At 43.0% G+C, this 17,302-nt stretch overlaps 1 protein-coding gene across 1 annotated transcript in view; it reads left to right on the forward strand.

Annotated features, from left to right (window-relative positions):
• Nucleotides 1–14,626, forward strand: part of ULK1 (unc-51 like autophagy activating kinase 1) — an 82,382-nt gene extending 67,756 nt beyond the window's left edge. The window contains exons 21-28 of the mRNA XM_069961010.1: nucleotides 543–658; nucleotides 1,653–1,790; nucleotides 1,890–2,077; nucleotides 3,513–3,691; nucleotides 5,288–5,406; nucleotides 6,761–6,918; nucleotides 9,852–9,987; nucleotides 11,230–14,626. Of these exons, the coding sequence (XP_069817111.1) occupies nucleotides 543–658; nucleotides 1,653–1,790; nucleotides 1,890–2,077; nucleotides 3,513–3,691; nucleotides 5,288–5,406; nucleotides 6,761–6,918; nucleotides 9,852–9,987; nucleotides 11,230–11,285 (1,090 nt within the window). The 3' untranslated portion in view covers nucleotides 11,286–14,626. The remainder of the gene's footprint in view (nucleotides 1–542; nucleotides 659–1,652; nucleotides 1,791–1,889; nucleotides 2,078–3,512; nucleotides 3,692–5,287; nucleotides 5,407–6,760; nucleotides 6,919–9,851; nucleotides 9,988–11,229) is intronic.
• Nucleotides 14,627–17,302: the final 2,676 nt, after the last annotated feature.

The raw sequence follows: 17,302 nt of genomic DNA on the forward strand, positions 1-17,302 counted from the left end.
TTTCAAATCAACTGCTGTCAGAAAGTTATACAGATTTGTAATTTACTTCTATTTAAAAATCTCAAGTCTTCCAGTACTTATCAGCTGGTGTATGTCCTGCAGGAACTGGTGTATTCTTTCCAGTCTGACACAGTGCTGTCTGCTGCCACCTCTGTCCATGTCAGGAACTGTCCAGAGCAGCAGCTAATCCCTATAGAAAACCTCTCCTGCTCTGGACAGTTCCTGTCATGAACAGAGGTGGCAGCAGAGAGCACTATGTCAGACTGGAATTAATACACTACTTCCTGCAGGACATACAGCAGCTGATGACCACTGGAGACAGGAGTTTTTTTTAAATAGACGTAAATTACAAATCTATACAACTTTCTGACACCAGTTTATTTGAAAGGAAAAAAAGAAAATTTTTGCTGGAGTTTCTCGGATATTTAGAGGGATTTACAGTGTGTGAAATCCCAAATGAAGATGAGTTTTCATATCTGCAAAGGCATAGAGACGATATTTCCCTGGTTATAATCAGTGTATTTGTGTCTGGATCACTGCAGGTCTCTCAGCACTGGCAGACTCACTGATCTCCTGCTGAAAGCAGCATTTGGGACACAAGCTCCTGACGTTGGCAGTACAGATAGCCTCAACGCTGAGAAACCAATGGAGATTACAGGTGAGTTCACCACATTTTAAACATGTTGATGACCTGCACTACACAGTGAATGGGGTAGGTGATGTAAACAAGTCCCTATCTGCAACTTTGTAATGCAGACCAAACAAACAGAAGGTGCAGCAGCAACCCACAGGTGCAAGGGCTTACCGTATATACTCCTCCCAGCGTACACACGGTAAACACCTGCTCTGTACATATTAAAAAGTGAGGATCTTAGCAAACTATTTGATTAAACAGAGTGTACAATGTCGCCACGTTAAGGCGTCCTCGAGACATGGACCCTACTCCAGCATTTTCACACTAGCAATGGCCTCTACTGGGCTGAATAAGCCTACAACTGGGCAGATAGGAAGCCAAATGATCTCTTTATATAGCAGCCTTGGGACATGGGTGGAGTGCAAGCCAACAGGAGGTAGCCACACCCACCACATTCAACAGAAAAAAAGGAAAAATTGGGCGCACATCTATGACTCTGTTCACACTGCAGGTTGCACACTGCTTGTTGCTAAAGTACAGAGGGACTTGTTTACATCAGGGAGGGAGAAAAGGGGGAGACAGAGAGAAAAGCTCACAGACAGATTTTTGTGTCTTCAGCAGAAAGCAGCAGCTCAGAACTGGTGGAAGGAGACTGAATAGATAATAAGTATGGAAGCCATTGTTAGTCTCAACATGGGCAGCAACATATTAAAGGGGGCGCAGAATTACATACTCGCAGGAGTCTTTCAAACAGCTGCGAGTATGTAGTGACAGGGAACTGCTAGGACCTGCCAGACTCGCAGCAAGATTTACGCTGCGAGTCTGTACGTGTGGACAGACCTTAAAAGTTATATTTGAGCGGAATGTCCCTTTAAGTGTATGAAGAAGGGGGACAGCCGAATAAGAATGGAAAATCATGTGTGTATTTATTGGTAACTTTAGAGTTGAATTTATCATCTGCAAAATATTTATTATGGGTCAGATAACAAATACACAATCTGCTTTGCCTCCTGTGTAGCTCCCTTAGTCGGTTATGGAGGGAACCTGCAGTGTGGGGCCCAAGGCTCTGTCAGTCCGGCTCCGGTCATTTTCACGGTGGGTTCTCCCCCTGATGGGATGACCCCTCCTCAGACAACACGCACGCGACTCTTCTCAGGTAGGTTGGACTAGAATGTCCGTATAATATTACAGTCCGTTAATTTTCTTGTGGACCTTTCATACATTGTCTCTTTTTACTTTTTTTTTTACCTCTCAGTTGGATCATCGAGCTCTCAGAGCTCAGCCGGCTCATACACTGGAAGACATCTTGTGGTTGGCGCAGGTGGTGAAACATTTGAAGCTCCCTCAAGCCTTAGATACGCATTCCCTGACACTGGGATGGCTAATGCTGAAGGCGTTGTAATGTTTGAAGTGCCTGAGCTTCCTGAGGAGACTCTGATGGAGGTAAGAGCATGATAATGGTTACTTTAGATGACAGAAAGCAAGTCTTCCAGTACCCATCAGCTGCTGTATGTCCTGCAGGAAGTGGTAGTTTTTCCAGTCTGGAGAGCAAGAGAGGTTTTTCTATGGGGGGGTTGCTACATCTCTGGACAGTTGTGTAACAGCAGAGAGCACTGTGTCAGACTGGAAAAAATACACCACTTCCTGCAGGACATACAGCAGCTGATAAGTACTGGAAGACTGGAGATTTTTTTAATAGAAGCAAATTACAAATTTCTGGCACTTTCTGACACCAGTTGATTTGAAAGAAATGGAGTACCCCTTTAAAAGTCATGTTTGCTATACACACCCTTCGAGGTCTAAGCACATCAGGAGTAGACAAGTCACAGGCAAGTTACACGTGCAGATTACCATGTTCATTCAGGTTCATGAGAAACATGGTCTGAGTCTGAGAAGCTTTGCCCGTTTACAGTGCTCATTCGGCGTGATAAGTAATAGGTCATGTTTAGTCAGGTGCCGCATACACGTCTTCTCTTGTATAAACATAGGCAGCTACTGCTTTATAAGTGATTATTATGGGAATCGGCAGAATCAGAAGTACTTGTGGTTAGATTAAATTTTTTCACATAGAACTTGGGGAAAAAGTGCAGTGTAGCTATTCCCGCCTGAGCTTATACAGTAAATCATAGGATGTTATAATCCTGGTCAGCTCCTTTAGACTTGGTATGAAGGGGCACACCAACAAAAACAAAATCTTTCAGATCAACTTTCCATATAACTTGCACTATTTAGGGCCATGAATGTCTTTCTTCACTCCCAGCAGATGTATAACTAATAGCCATATAGATTAAAGAGACTCTGTCAGTAGGTTTATGGTGTCCTATCTCAGGGTAGCATAAACTAGTAACAGAGAAGCTGAGCAGAATGATGGATCACTTACATTGTTCTGTGCAGCTAATCCAGAGATATCCTCCTGAATAACATGGACAGTAAGTAGTCCTCTCCATTATGTGCATGAGCCCAGTAGTCCTGGATATTCATGAGAAACAGAAAACTCCACCCACCAACCGCTGATTGGCAGTTATCTATCCATGATGTGTATAGGCAGTCAACTGTCAATCAGCAGCTGGAGGGCAGGGTTAGGGGTGTGGCAGGAATCTTATTCTCCTGCATATTAGGAGAACGGCTGAACAGAATGATGTAATTAATACACCGATCTGTTCAGCATTTATATCACTAGTTTATGCTGCCCTCATTTAAGGCGGCATAAACCTAGTGACAGATTCCCTTTAATGTGCTCACACACAGCATTTATATGAACACAGAAAAATGGAATATTACTCCAAAGTGACGGATACTCTTTAGAGCTTGATTTATCGTTCTCTCAGATTTCTTCATATTCTACCATCTAAATGCAATACGCCACTTCTCTTTCCAGCAAGAGCATACAGACACACTCCGCAGCCTGCGATTCACGCTTGCCTTTGCCCATTCTGTTATGGAAATCGCCAGTCTTAAAGGGGGCTCTGTGGACACCAGTGCTTCTGTGACATCCGAGTACCAAATGCAAGAGAGCGTTGTGGCGGATCAGATCAGCCTCCTGAGCCGGGAATGGAGGTGAGTCGGCCTCTTAGATGAGATGTCAATAGGTGACTTGTCTACACGTGAAGGGAAATAAACCATTCATAGATTATTATGTCATTATGCCCAATGTACAATTCTGGGGAAGCTTATAAAAATCAAACTGCTCTGTTTGAGGATGCTGTGTATGAGCAGCAGCCATTGCCAGATGAAGGGCTTGGAGAGAAACTCCTGTTATACGCTGGCAGAAGATGTCAACTGGGGTTGATGTAAGCTGGCAGGAGATGTAAGCTGGGGGAGAGATACATGGGTCCTTTGCGGGCAGCTGGGGCACAGCTCCTGACCGGCACTGGGCCTACAACCCTGAGATCAGGTAAAAGCGCTCATTCCTCTGTTCCCACTCCCACTGGAGAAATGGATCAGCTGTCCTCCACCTCTGCACTGGGCCTGGTTAGTAGCAGTAACACAGCCCACCACTGAAATCAGTGCTCTGGATTGGTCCGTGGACCCAGTTAGCACTTACAACTCGGCCCGCAGCAGAGACGTAGGACACGTGATCCACGTCTCAGATGGGAGGGGGGACAGAGGAAGGTCTGAGACAGAATAAGAGCCCTGCAGCCGCTTTTTCCTATCTGGAGGGGGGAGTCGGATACACAGTAAGGGCCCTATTCCACGAAGCAATAATCGGCCGAATCAGCCCAATTTGGCCGATTATCGCTCTGTGGAATAGAGACAACGATCAGCCGATGGAAATGTCGACAATTTTACAAGCACCGTGCTTTACCTAAGCATGTTGCAGGTCTTCTCCTGCGTTCCTTCTTCCTCACGGTCCTGCGCACAGCAGCAGCTTCGGTGCGGACTGTCTGAGGTGACAGACCGCTCAGCCAATCACTGTCCAGGACCTGCGCGCAGGACCGGGAGGAGGAAGAAGCACAGGAGAAGACCTGCAACATGCTAAGGTAAAGTATTGTGTTTAAACAAGGGCTGCAAGGACATCGGTAACGATGTCCCTGCAGCCCTCGCTAAACGATTATTGGGCCGTGTAATAGGCCCAGTAAACCAGCGCCGATCTAGCAAATCGGCGCTCGTTTACATTATTGATTGAGCCCCCATCGGCCCGTGGAATAGGACCCTAACAGTGCTAAGGCCGTTATTACATCACATTACACATCTTTAACATTGCTGCATACTATTGATTAATACAATAATCGTTTTGAGCAGAATACTCCTTTAATCTTCAGTAGTTTACCCTGTATGGATATTTTATAGACATCTTTATTTTAAGGTGGCCTTATCCCATAACAGAGACACTTTAAGATATGTTGCTATGTATGAATGTATCCTCCATCCTATGAAAATATTTACTTGGTGTGACGTCTGGTAGATACAAATCACAGTTCAGTCATGTGAATATCTTCATACTAGATTTACTGGGTTGTTATTGTTGAGACCGTGGTGTTTTCTTCTGTATCCTGTGAACTGTGGGTCTCACTTCAGTGTGTCATTATATCGTGTACGATGATGGTTCTCATTTAAGGAAGTTATATCAGGAGGAAGGTAGAGCGATGAAGAGTGTGAAATATATGGAAATCAATATATCGGCAAACTAATTTTCCCTGTACTTTCTATTAGTTATGCAGAACAGCTGGTCCTCTATCTCAAAGCAGCAGAACTTCTCTCCAATGGGCTGCAGACCGCCATGGAGCAGGTGAAGAATGGGAAACTGTGTCTATCCTCTACAGTTAAACAAGGTAGGTGATGCTTTATCATCTATACGTGAAGTACAGCGCTGTCTGAACCTGTCCATAGACATGAGATAAACTGCAACAGCTAATTCTTCCTAATTCTCCCACTTTTTCAATATATTATTGGGGGATAAGCAGCTGCCAGCTGTCAGATATTCCATCGCTTATTTGAGTGACAAGGACTTAAAGTGGTAAAATTCAACCAGTCGGATCCTTTTTCCCCCTGATGTCACTTAATAATGTGTTCCTTTCCGTAGACAATGGAATACTGACAGATCCTGAAGGTCTATGACCAGCTTCAGCAGAAGGCTCTTTATAAATATTAAAGGGGTACGCCTGAGGAGAAAAAACACAATTAAGTAAACTGGTTTAAAGGACAAGTGCCATGAAAAACGTTTTCCCAGTAATTGAAGCACATTACAACGTTATATAACTGTGTAATATGCTTCAATCACCTATCTGCCTCCCTTCCCTGTCTTTTCCCCCCTCCACCCCCACCAGGAAGTGTCCTAACTCACACAGACCTGATTACTGTCGTCACCATCACCAAGCTCTTCTCTCAGCTCCTTTTCCTGTTACACCAGCCTCCCCCCTCCCCTGCCTTGTCAGGTGACTCAGCTTGCTCAGCTCCCATTGGCTGAACAACTGCAAGCCATCACTTGGACTGGGGAGGGGGGGCTGCTGTAACAGGACCTAGAGCAGCCCTCCTGCTGATGACTCATCCTCACAAGAAGGAGCTGCCTGGTGACGGTGACGACAGTCTGTGTGAGTTAGGACACTTCCTGGTGGGGGGTGGAGGGGGGAAAAAGACAGGGAAGGGAGGCAGATAGATGATTGAAGCATATTACAGAGTTATATAACTTTGTAATGTGCTTCAATTACTGGGAAAAGGTTTTTCATGGCACTTGTCCTTTAAGAAAGTTGTACAGATTTGTAATTTACTTTGGTCAAAAAATCTCAAGTCTTTTAGTACTTATCAGCTGCTGTATGTCCTGCAGGAAGTGGTGTATTCCTTCCAGTCTCTCTGCTGCCACCTCTGTCCCTGATAGGAACTGTCCAGAGCAGTAGCGAATCCCCATAGAAAATCCCTCCTGATCTGGACAGTTCCTGACAGAGGTGGCAGAAGAGAGCAGTGTGTCAGACTGGAAAGAATACACCACTTCCTGCAGGACATACAGCAGCCAATAAGTACTGGAAGACTGGAGATTTTTTTTTAATAGAAGTAATTCTATTCTTTCCTCCAGTGTACCCCTTTAAGAAAGAAGCATTCTGCTATATTGTATTACTTTCCCTGGCACAAAGGAAATAACAGATACCTTAGAACGCATTTGACTTTTATATTTTCTTTTTGGTTCCTTAGTGGTGAAGAAGCTGAATGATCTGTACAAATCTTGTGTGTCTTCCTGCCATTGCCTGAACATGCGGCTTCAAAGGTTTTTTGCGGACAAACAGAAGCTTATGGACCGGATCAACAGCATCACAGCAGAAAAGCTGATCTTCAGCTATACTGTCCAGATGGTGAGTGGCGGTAGACGTCTGCCCTCCATTCAGTCTTGAATCATCTCACTAATGCATGAAATCACATCATTCTTCTGCAGCTGCCTAGTCGTTGCTTGGTGCAGATGAACCAACAACCCTTTACAACTATATACTGCTTAATGGTGCGTTCACACCTACAGGATCTGCAGCTGATTTTCTGCTGCAGATCTGCAGCAGATTTCATTTAAATAACTGAACACAGCATCAAATCTGAACCATCAAATCTGCTGCAGATCTGCTGCAGATCTGCTGCAGATCCTGTAGGTGTGAACGCACCCTAAAGTAACATATTCAGTACCCGTTCAGGACCGAAGACATAACCATACGTGCATTTTTGCAGTGCATTCCTGCTCATGGACGTACAGTTACATCCACGGATGTAACGGGTGCGAAAGCTGTTTCATCCTCAGCGGGGCACGCTGTCAGTGGTAGCCGAGCACCCGCCACAACTGCTAGGCCCCCAACCGCACTCGGATTCCAGCAGTTAACCCTATAGATGCTGCGATCAGTGCCTTAGGGAAGAACAGAGGGAGAATTCTCCTTCTGTTTACCATCGGGGCTGTGCAAAGCAAGACCCATAGCCCCCATGAGGCCTCCAGTGTTATAGGTACAGAAGCTGAGTCTGATCAGCTATGACCATGACAGGCACAACGCAATGCAGTGCAGACCAGCACTGCAACTAGAGATGAGCGAACCTGGAGCGTGCTCGAGTCAATCCGAACCCAAACTTTCGGCATTTAATTAGCGGTGGCTGCTGAATTTGGATAAAGCCCTATGGCTATGTGGAAATCGTGGATATAGTCATTGGCTGTATCCATGTTTTACAGACAACCTTAGAGCTTTATCCAAGTTCAGCAGCCCCAGCTAATCAAATACCGAACGTTCGGATCGACTCGAACCGGAACCCGGACCCGGTTCTCTCATCTCTAACTGCAACGTATTATGTCTGTCATCAGGAAATCAGATAGTGGAGTCCCCATGGTGGGGCAATAAAATAGTAAAGTGAAAATGTAAAAACAAATAAAAATAAATATATACACTACCGTTCAAAAGTTTGGGGTCACATTGAAATGTCCTTATTTTTGAAGGAAAAGAACTGTACTTTTCAATGAAGATAGCTTTAAACTAGTTCTAACTTTAAACAAATAGACTCTATACATTGCTAATGTGGTAAATGACTATTCTAGCTGCAAATGTCTGGTTTTTGGTGCAATATCTACATAGGTGTATAGAGGCCCATTTCCAGCAGCTATCACTCCAGTGTTCTAATGGTACAATGTGTTTGCTCATTGGCTCAGAAGGCTAATTGATGATTAGAAAACCCTTGTGCAATCATGTTCACACATCTGAAAACAGTCTAGCTCGTTACAGAAGCTACAAAACTGACCTTCCTTTGAGTAGATTGTGTTTCTGGAGCATCACATTTGTGGGGTCAATTAAACGCTCAAAATGGCCAGAAAAAGAGAACTTTCATCTGAAACTCGACAGTCTATTCTTGTTCTTAGAAATGAAGGCTATTCCATGCGAGAAATTGCTAAGAAATTGAAGATTTCCTACAACGGTGTGTACTACTCCCTTCAGAGGACAGCACAAACAGGCTCTAACCAGAGTAGAAAAAGAAGTGGGAGGTCGCGTTGTACAACTAAGCAAGAAGATAAGCACATTAGAGTCTCTAGTTTGAGAAACAGACGCCTCACAGGTCCCCAACTGGCATCTTCATTAAATAGTACCCGCAAAACACCAGTGTCACCATCTACAGTGAAGAGGCGGCTGCGGGATTTTGAGCTTCAGGGCAGAGTGGCAAAGAAAAAGCCATATCTGAGACTGGCCAATAAAAGAAAAAGATTAAGATGGGCAAAAGAACACAGACATTGGACAGAGGAAGACTGGAAAAAAGAGTTGTAGACGGATGAATCCAAGTTTGAGGTGTTTAGATCACAAAGAAGAACGTTTGTGAGACGCAGAACAAATGAAAAGATGCTGGAAGAATGCCTGACGCCATCTGTTAAGCATGGTGGAGGTCATGTGATGGTCTGGGGTTGGTGCTGGTAAGGTGGGAGATTTGTACAGGGTAAAAGGGATTCTGAATAAGGAAGGCTATCACTCTGCACCGCCATGCCATACCCAGTGGGCAGCGCTTGATTGGAGCCAATTTCATCCTACAACAGGACAATGACCCTAAACACACCTCCAAATTGTGCAAGAACTATTTACAGCAGAAGCAGCAGCTGGTATTCTATCATAGGTAATGGAGTGGCCAGCGCAGTCACCAGATCTGAACCCCATTGAGCTGTTGTGGGAGCAGCTGGACCGTATGGTACGCCAGAAGTGCCCATCCAACCAACCCAACTTGTGGGAGCTGCTTCTAGAAGCGTGGGGGGCAATTTCTCCAGCTTACCTCAACAGATTAATAGCTAGAATGCCAAAGGTGTGCAATGCTGGAATGCTGTAAAAACAATGTTATTTCAAATACAAATCATTATTTCTAACCCTGTCAATGTCTTGACTTTATTTTCTATTAATTTCACAACGTATGGTAGTGAAGAAGTGTGACTTTTCATGGAAAACACAAAATTGTTTGGGTGACCCCAAACTTTTGAACGGTAGTGTGTGTGTGTGTGTGTAATATATATATATATAATAATACACACATACAATCCCCATATATAAAATTATCGCAGAAAATTCGAGGTTAGAAAGTGCAAAAGTATATTGGCCAAAAGTACATTATTTCACAAAAAAACACTCCCAGGAGAACTCTCATCTATGACCAAGCTTTCCGGAAAAGTTGCCACAACATTGCATCAAAAACATGATAGATTTTTAGTTTCCGCTTTGTGTTCCCATCTACTTAATGTCCTTGTTGGAGAATCTATTTCTAGCTACATGATGATACTTACATGTTGTTACAGGTCCAGTCTGCAGCTCTGGATGAAATGTTTCACCATCGAGAAGACTGTGTGCAGAGATATCACAAGGCTCTGCTCTTGATGGATGGATTGCTGAACTTCATGACCGACCAGTCAGATATAGAGAACATCAGCAAATGTAAGTCCACATTAATATGCCTGGTATGGAATGTTAGCTGTCACTTACATGGGCAAAGAAGAGCCTAGTGCGTAACGTTCACACAGCCTGGCAGGAGACTGGTAAGGGGCAGATGTCTGGGTGCTTACAAATCAGATTTTTTTTTTTTTTTTTTTTGCTGTTCTTGAGCTATGTTGTAGTGTACTATGGGAGATAGAGAGACTAAAATAGAGATGTCATGTAGAGCCACCATGTAAACCAAATATTCCCATTTATATGGCAATGGGATGAAAGTTTTCTATTGCCAGCTATCCTATTCTTGTATTCGTTCTTATAAACATCTGACAAGGGTTTACTAAGTACAGCATGTCTGTAAGGGCCTTATTACATGGGGGAATTATGTGCTGGGTCGGGCAGATATCGGCCCGTGTAATAAAGACAACAATCATTCAAGGAGCTAATCATCAGCAGATCATAGTCTTGATGGCTGATTGGTTCTAGAAAATAATAAAGATGTACTTACCTGTCTGCACTTCTCCTATGTCATCCTTCCTTGTCTCTGCATCCCAGCTCAGCGCAGTTGTCGCTGACTCTTCTGATCCTGTCTCTGCAGTGACAGGCCACTCAGCCAATCACAAGCCGCAACCCTGCCCCATCTCAGCCAATGATTGGCTGAGCAGCCTGTCACTGCAGAGATGGGATTAGAAGTGTCAGCAGCGACTGTGGTTAGCGGGGATGCAGAGACAAGGAAGAAGGATAAAGCGGAAGTGTGGACAGGTAAGTAAATCTTTATTATTTTACACCTTTAAAGTAAGGGCTGCACGGACATCTCTAGCGATAATCAAGTCATCTAATAGGCTCTGTAAGCTAGCGCTGATATAGCAGATCGGCCAAATCGGCCCTGTAAGGCTATGTTCCTACACAGTATTTTTGGTCAGTATTTTGCAACCAAAACCAGGAGTGGATTGAAAACACAGAAAGGCTATGTTCACACACTGCTGAGTGGATGGCCGCCATTTAACAGCAAATAATTACTGTTCTTCTAAAACAACAGCCATGCTTTGAAATAACAGCTGTTATTTGCCATTAAATGGCGGCCATCCACTAAATTTCAACAGTATGTGAACATAGCCTTTCTGTGTTTTCAGTCATCTCCTGCAAAATACTGAGCAAAATACTGTGCGGGGAGAAAGCCTTAAAATGTAAAAACTTTAATAAAAACTCCCGATCCAAATAAATAAGTGTCTGTGTTCTTTCTTCTAGGTAAACTTTGTATAGAGCGACGACTGTTTGCACTTCAAGGCAGCATCTGTGCATGAGCCCATGTCCCAGACGTCTTCCTGTTACATTTCCTCTAACTTTGGAAGAAAAGCCTTGCCAGCACCCTATACAATTTCAAGTCTATGGCAGGCTTCACATTTCCAGCTATAAATCATCAATTCTCTAGCTATCTTATGGGGACTCCCCCAATTCCCTCCAACTACATTTTCCTGCACATTAATGTGACATTGGTGAAGAACATCTGGAGAACACTGCATGGAATGTGTTTGTGCTGTAGTAACAGGACTACTTAAAGGGGTTATCCAGGCTTAGAAAAACACTTCTGCTTTCCTCCATGTGATTTTGCAGCTTGGTTCCATGTGAAGTGAATAGAGCCGAATTGCAATACCATACGCAACCTGAGGACAGGGGTGGCGCTGTTTCTTGCAAGAAAGTCGCTGTGCTTTTTCTAAAACTGGAAAATCTTTTTAAAGAAGATGCAAAGCAACCTGAAGAAAGTGCCCAGCTCTAACACATACTGCCTGCACTAAGATAGTCCATCCTAGCCAAAATGGAGTCATGACCTCTCTAGTGGTACAACCAAGGCTGATGACACTATTCCACTTTATAGAACCCCAGGATGTGGACTAGAAAGCTGCAATGTCATTGGCTCCTTAGTACACCTAGAGGTCAGGGTCAGAGGAGACTATCTTTGCACAAGCCCGCCATTACATTTTCTGCAGATCTCCTATTAAGATTTCATTTTGCACAAGTTCCAAGCAAGTGAGGTCTGTACCGTTGGTCGGATCCTCGCTCTTATTTACATCTGAATACTATAGTTTATGAATGACGGGAAAATCTCAACACCATCAACAAGGAAAGCGGAGTCATTACTGTATTGTACTTGCCAAGGCTCAGAGGGCTTGGATGTAATGTTTGCACAGAATTCTTTTTTTCCCATAGACTTTACACAGCGTACCAGCCACAGGCTAAAGGACTAATCTAAGGATTAAGAATGATCTAGTTACCCAGGGTGTGTCTCTTTTATGTTTCTTTTCCGTAAGCTTGATCGACTTTGGAAACCTCCGTCTAGACAAGTTCACTAAAACTTTCCCTGGGAGTTTAGTGACTCGTGTGGATCATAAACTTCTGATATGACGAAGAAGCATCCTCATGTAGCAAATACGATGGTTTCCGGGGACAGGACAGCGTGACGTGGTGCAGTGTTGAATCCTACCATTTCCCTGCATGTTCTGTTTTATAAATAGATTTTTTTTTCTTGCACTTTATTCACTTTTAATGAAGATTTGAGAATGTCAACCAAAAAAATGTACAAAGAACATGTTAAATTTCGAGGGGGACGGATGCTCAGAGCTGGCACAGAAGGCTACAGGCCAGGATATCATAAACCAAGGTTACTTCTCTAGTCTTCTTTCCTTTTGTACTACACTACCAGTGTAAATACTTTAGTGTATATAAAAATATATATATGTATATAATGTAGATTTTACAAGAACTGTAAATTGCAGTAAGAAGCGACTATCAGATGTTTGTTGCTTTTGTCTTCCTATCAGCCGTTTTGTTATTGTTTGATCCACTCGTGCAGAATAGAAGTAGTCACTTAAAGGGAACCCGTCACCATAAAAATGCTACCTTAGCTATCGACATCATGTTATAGAGCAGGAGGAGCTGAGCAGATTGATATATATCTTTATGGGAAAAGATTCAGTATAACTTGTAATTTATTCACTGGAGTCCAGTCAGTTGAGTGACCCCGCCTACTTGACTTCTTAATACAGAATGATCAGGGATTTCAATCAAGTTATACTGAATCTTTTCCTGCAAAGTTATATATCAATCTGCTCGGTTCGTTCTGCTCTATAACATGATGGCGATAGATTATATAGCATTGTCTTAGCGACAGGTTCCCTTTAAGGCTTGCTGCTCTTCTTCACGCTTAGATTTCATAACACAGGTTGGAACTACCACATTTGTGTCTGACTGTGGACTTATAGACTTATATATGATGCCTATACGAGACGGATTTTCAACAAGGCCTTTGCTGTCAACTCTGGGATATTGCCACTTCAAAACTCCTATCCACCGAATGCGTACAATCAATTTGTATCGAGGGCTCAATCTCGGACTTGCAAGATGCAGCACATGGCCACCATAACAATCACAAATGCAAAATCGCATTGAGTAGTGAGCTAATGGATAACCGCTGGGAACCGGATGGACAGTGACCAACATGAGATCTGATCGGAGCTCCTGTTATGAATTAAGGACTCTGCTTAGATCCGGAAGTATTACTCAGCAGCTTATGGTTTACAGGTCTTTTGAAGCAGTTGGTCTTGTTCAGAGAGTACACAATGGAGGTAACATCAATTTGTATTGTCCATAGACCTGTCTGGTAACTATAACCACAGGTCGAATAGTATTTATGGTGTTACCTTAGTATCAGGCTCCGGAGACTAGCAGAGCCCCAGCGTCGGGGGGTAGAAAATCCACTGAGACCTGGTTGTCGAAATATCCCCTCAAGACGATGTGCACCACTGCTTCTACAACTCTACTTCCCAATACTTGAAATTTTATTTAATGCTTTTTAGTCAATAGACGTTAAGCGCCTTGAGACCTGAACGAGACCTAGGAACACATCCCGTTTTCCTGTTTTAGGTAGTGTTAGGCCTCCGGCCACAAGGGTTGATGATGTAACTTGTGTTTTTATTTTGCCATTAGCTGGGTTGCATTTTTATCACATTTTTACGTTGTATGTAGCATTTATTCAAAAACTTGGTATTTATTGTGTGCTAGACAAAAAAAATACAAAAAAAGTTCATAAAAAGGTAAAGTAAAAATATTTTAAGAAAAAATAAATAAAAATCTCAGCTTTTTCACAATGAAAAGTGCCCTTTTAACTCGTGTAGTACCATAGTTCACCAGAGTATTACATCCATAATAGACAGGCAAGCCTATTATCTACATATAATTGAAGGTAAATGTTCTATGTGCTTCTGTATGATGTGCAAGTGTTCGGATGGAAAATGTTTTACAAGACTTTGTTTTTAAAGCCTTGCTAATTCAGTGCAGGACATTGGGCAAGCCCTTCTGGTAGACAGCTAGTCGCTTGTCTATAGGCCCCACTTCAAAGTTGCACCATTGGAAATTATTTTTAGATGACTCTGCTGGATTGAGTCAACCTGACTATTCCACTGTTCTGACAGTGAAAGGGTTAAACTAAGGACGGGATTCTGATCTATTAGCTAGTTGCACAGGTAGAAGTGACTTCCCCGTAGGCTTCCCTACTAAGTATGCTGTTTGTAGTATGAAAACTTATTTGGAATATGCTGGTTGTGGTTGGAAAATTCTGATGTGGAATGTCTGCTTTTATATATATATATATATATATATTAAAAAAAAAAAGAATGAATAGTGTTTGAGACATGATTGTTTTAATTTTGTTCCATTTTTTTTTTGTTTTCTTGTGTGTTGCATTGATCTATTTTATTTGTATACCTTCAATAAGAAAATGTAAAAAGAAAGAAAAAAAAAGAAATAAAATCTTGATAACTCATTGATTTGTGTCTTCATTTTAAACAACAAAATGCTAAAACTTCATCTAGCTCGGGTGGTGTCCTACCTGTGGATCATGGCAACATGCCCCAAACAGCTGGAGAGCTACAGGATAGAAACCGCTGGTCTTGTGGATGACTGCATCTATACAGAAACTTTAATTTTAAAGTGGAAATACGGTGAAAAATTATTATTTTTGAATCAACTGGTACCAGAAAGTTATACAGATTTGTAAATTACTTCTATTTTAAAATCTCCAGTCTTCCAGTACTTATTTGCTGCTGTATGTCCTGCAGAAAGTGGTGTTTTTGTCAAGTCTGACACAGTGCTCTCTGCTGCCTCTGTCCATGTCAGGAACTGTCCAGAGCAGTAGCAAATCCCATAGAAAACCTCTCCTGCTCTGGACAGTTCCTGACATGGACAGAGGTGGCAGCAGAGAGCGCTGTGTCAGACTGGAAAGAATACACCACTTCCTGCAGGATATACAGCAGCTGATAAATACTGGAAGACTGGAGATTTTTAAATAGCAGTCATTTATAAACTTTCTGGTACCAGTTGAATTATGAAAAAAAATTGTCGGAGTTGCTTCATTTATTCTAGCACAATGTACAACTTGCCAGATGGGAAAATGCACCACCTCAGCTCAGCCAATAGCTGCTTCACACCCTAAGGGCTAATTCACACGTCCGTTGTTCTGTCCGCAATTGCGGACAGAACATGAAACCAATGTTATCCTATGGCCCCGTTCACACGTCCGTACGTGTATACGGGGCCGCAATCCGTGCCGCAAAAAACGGACATGTTGTAATGCGGACCGTTTTCAGCGGCACGGATCTCTGGGGTAATGATGTGTGAACGTAGTGCTCCGTGAAGCACGGAGCACTACGGATCCACATACGGTAACACTTTCTCTAAGCCCGTCCTCCAGAAATGAAAGGTTAAATCATTCCTATGTTTCACAACCAAAGACAGGAAGCTCTGAGGCGTGGGAATGGCACAGATAGGGGGTCAGTAGCCCTGTCCCAGAGATAACCAAAACTCATAAAACTAGTAGTAAATGGTTAATTGCATAAGGTACAGAGATGATGCATGAGGACACATGGAGTTGAGCTCCTGGAATGCGTCATCTCTGTCCTATATGTAATAGAGATGAGCGAACCGGGTTCGAGTCGATCCGAACCCGAACAATCAGCATTTGATTAGCGGGGGCTGCTGAACTTGGATAAAGCTCTAAGGTTGTCTGGAAAACATGGATACAGCCAATGACTATATCTATGATTTCCACATAGCCTTAGGGCTTTATCCAAGTTCAGCAGCCACCGCTAATCAATGCCGAAAGTTCGGGTTCGGATGGACTCAAGCATGCTCCAGGTTCGCTCATCTCTAGTAATAAACCATTTAATCTAATAAATGTTGCTATTGTATACCGGCCCCTATGAAGAACATCCCGACTTTAGGTACAGCTAAGCAGTCCTGGTAATGCTCTGCATATCTTTTATATGGACATTGTCACTTTTTGGTGTGTCCTAGAGACATGTTAATAGTTTTCATTAGTTGGGGTCTGGATGCTTAGACCCCCACCGATTGCTAAGAGAAATGCAGGGCTGAGTGCTTTATTCCCTGGCTCACTGCCTTCTCTGTCTAGGAAACAGACTCCGTTGTAAGTCTAAGATAACAGTCTTCTGCAGTAAAACTGGGAATGAAGTGCTCAGCCAAGTGCCTGGCTCTATCTGACAGTGGGGTCTGAACACTAAAACCCTGACCAACATTACCACCTGACATGTCTTTGGGACAGGGACACTCTAAAGCTAAAGTGTACTTTCTGCTATCACTGCTTGCTGTAAGGATATACAGGGGGGTAGACAGCCTGCTCTGTATCAGTAACCCTGTGGCCCTTGAGTAGAGCAGGAATTGGCATAGGCAGCCCTGCAGTACCTAACTGGTACCTAACAGTACGTGCCCATGTCGCCCTACTGCTGCGACTGAATGGAAGTTGTATCATGGATAAAGGAAAAAGTATACATTTATTTTGATGAAGTTATTAATATAATTTATAAATCTATGTATTAACCACAAAAAATCTCCCTAAATAGACCCTTGGACCTTTTACTGGAAGTTCAATATGGCTTACAAAGAGGTACCTTTTGGCCTCTAGGTAGACAGTATACAGTAAGGGTGCTGTTTTTCTTTTTTGCTGGATAGAAAAGTGCAGCAAATTTGCCATGTACCATTATCTACCACATAGAAGCATGCAAAAAAATACATTTACCACCATAAAAGAGGATCTTATGTTTTTATAGGTGTTGGAAATGCTTTTTTTATGCTGAGGTCGAGATTTCGTGCGTCACATCATAGTCTTGATCCATATATTTCTGGCTGCCTCCTGCTGCTGTTAGGGTGACAATGTACAGATCTAGTGGGAGCTGTATAAATCTGAATGTAGTGATCGCCCCCTACTGGTAGATGCAGGAAAGAGCTTATCATTTAAATTACTTGATGCCGT

This window comes from Dendropsophus ebraccatus, chromosome 3 (assembly GCF_027789765.1).
Source record: "Dendropsophus ebraccatus isolate aDenEbr1 chromosome 3, aDenEbr1.pat, whole genome shotgun sequence".
In the NCBI taxonomy this organism is placed as follows: domain Eukaryota; kingdom Metazoa; phylum Chordata; class Amphibia; order Anura; family Hylidae; genus Dendropsophus; species Dendropsophus ebraccatus.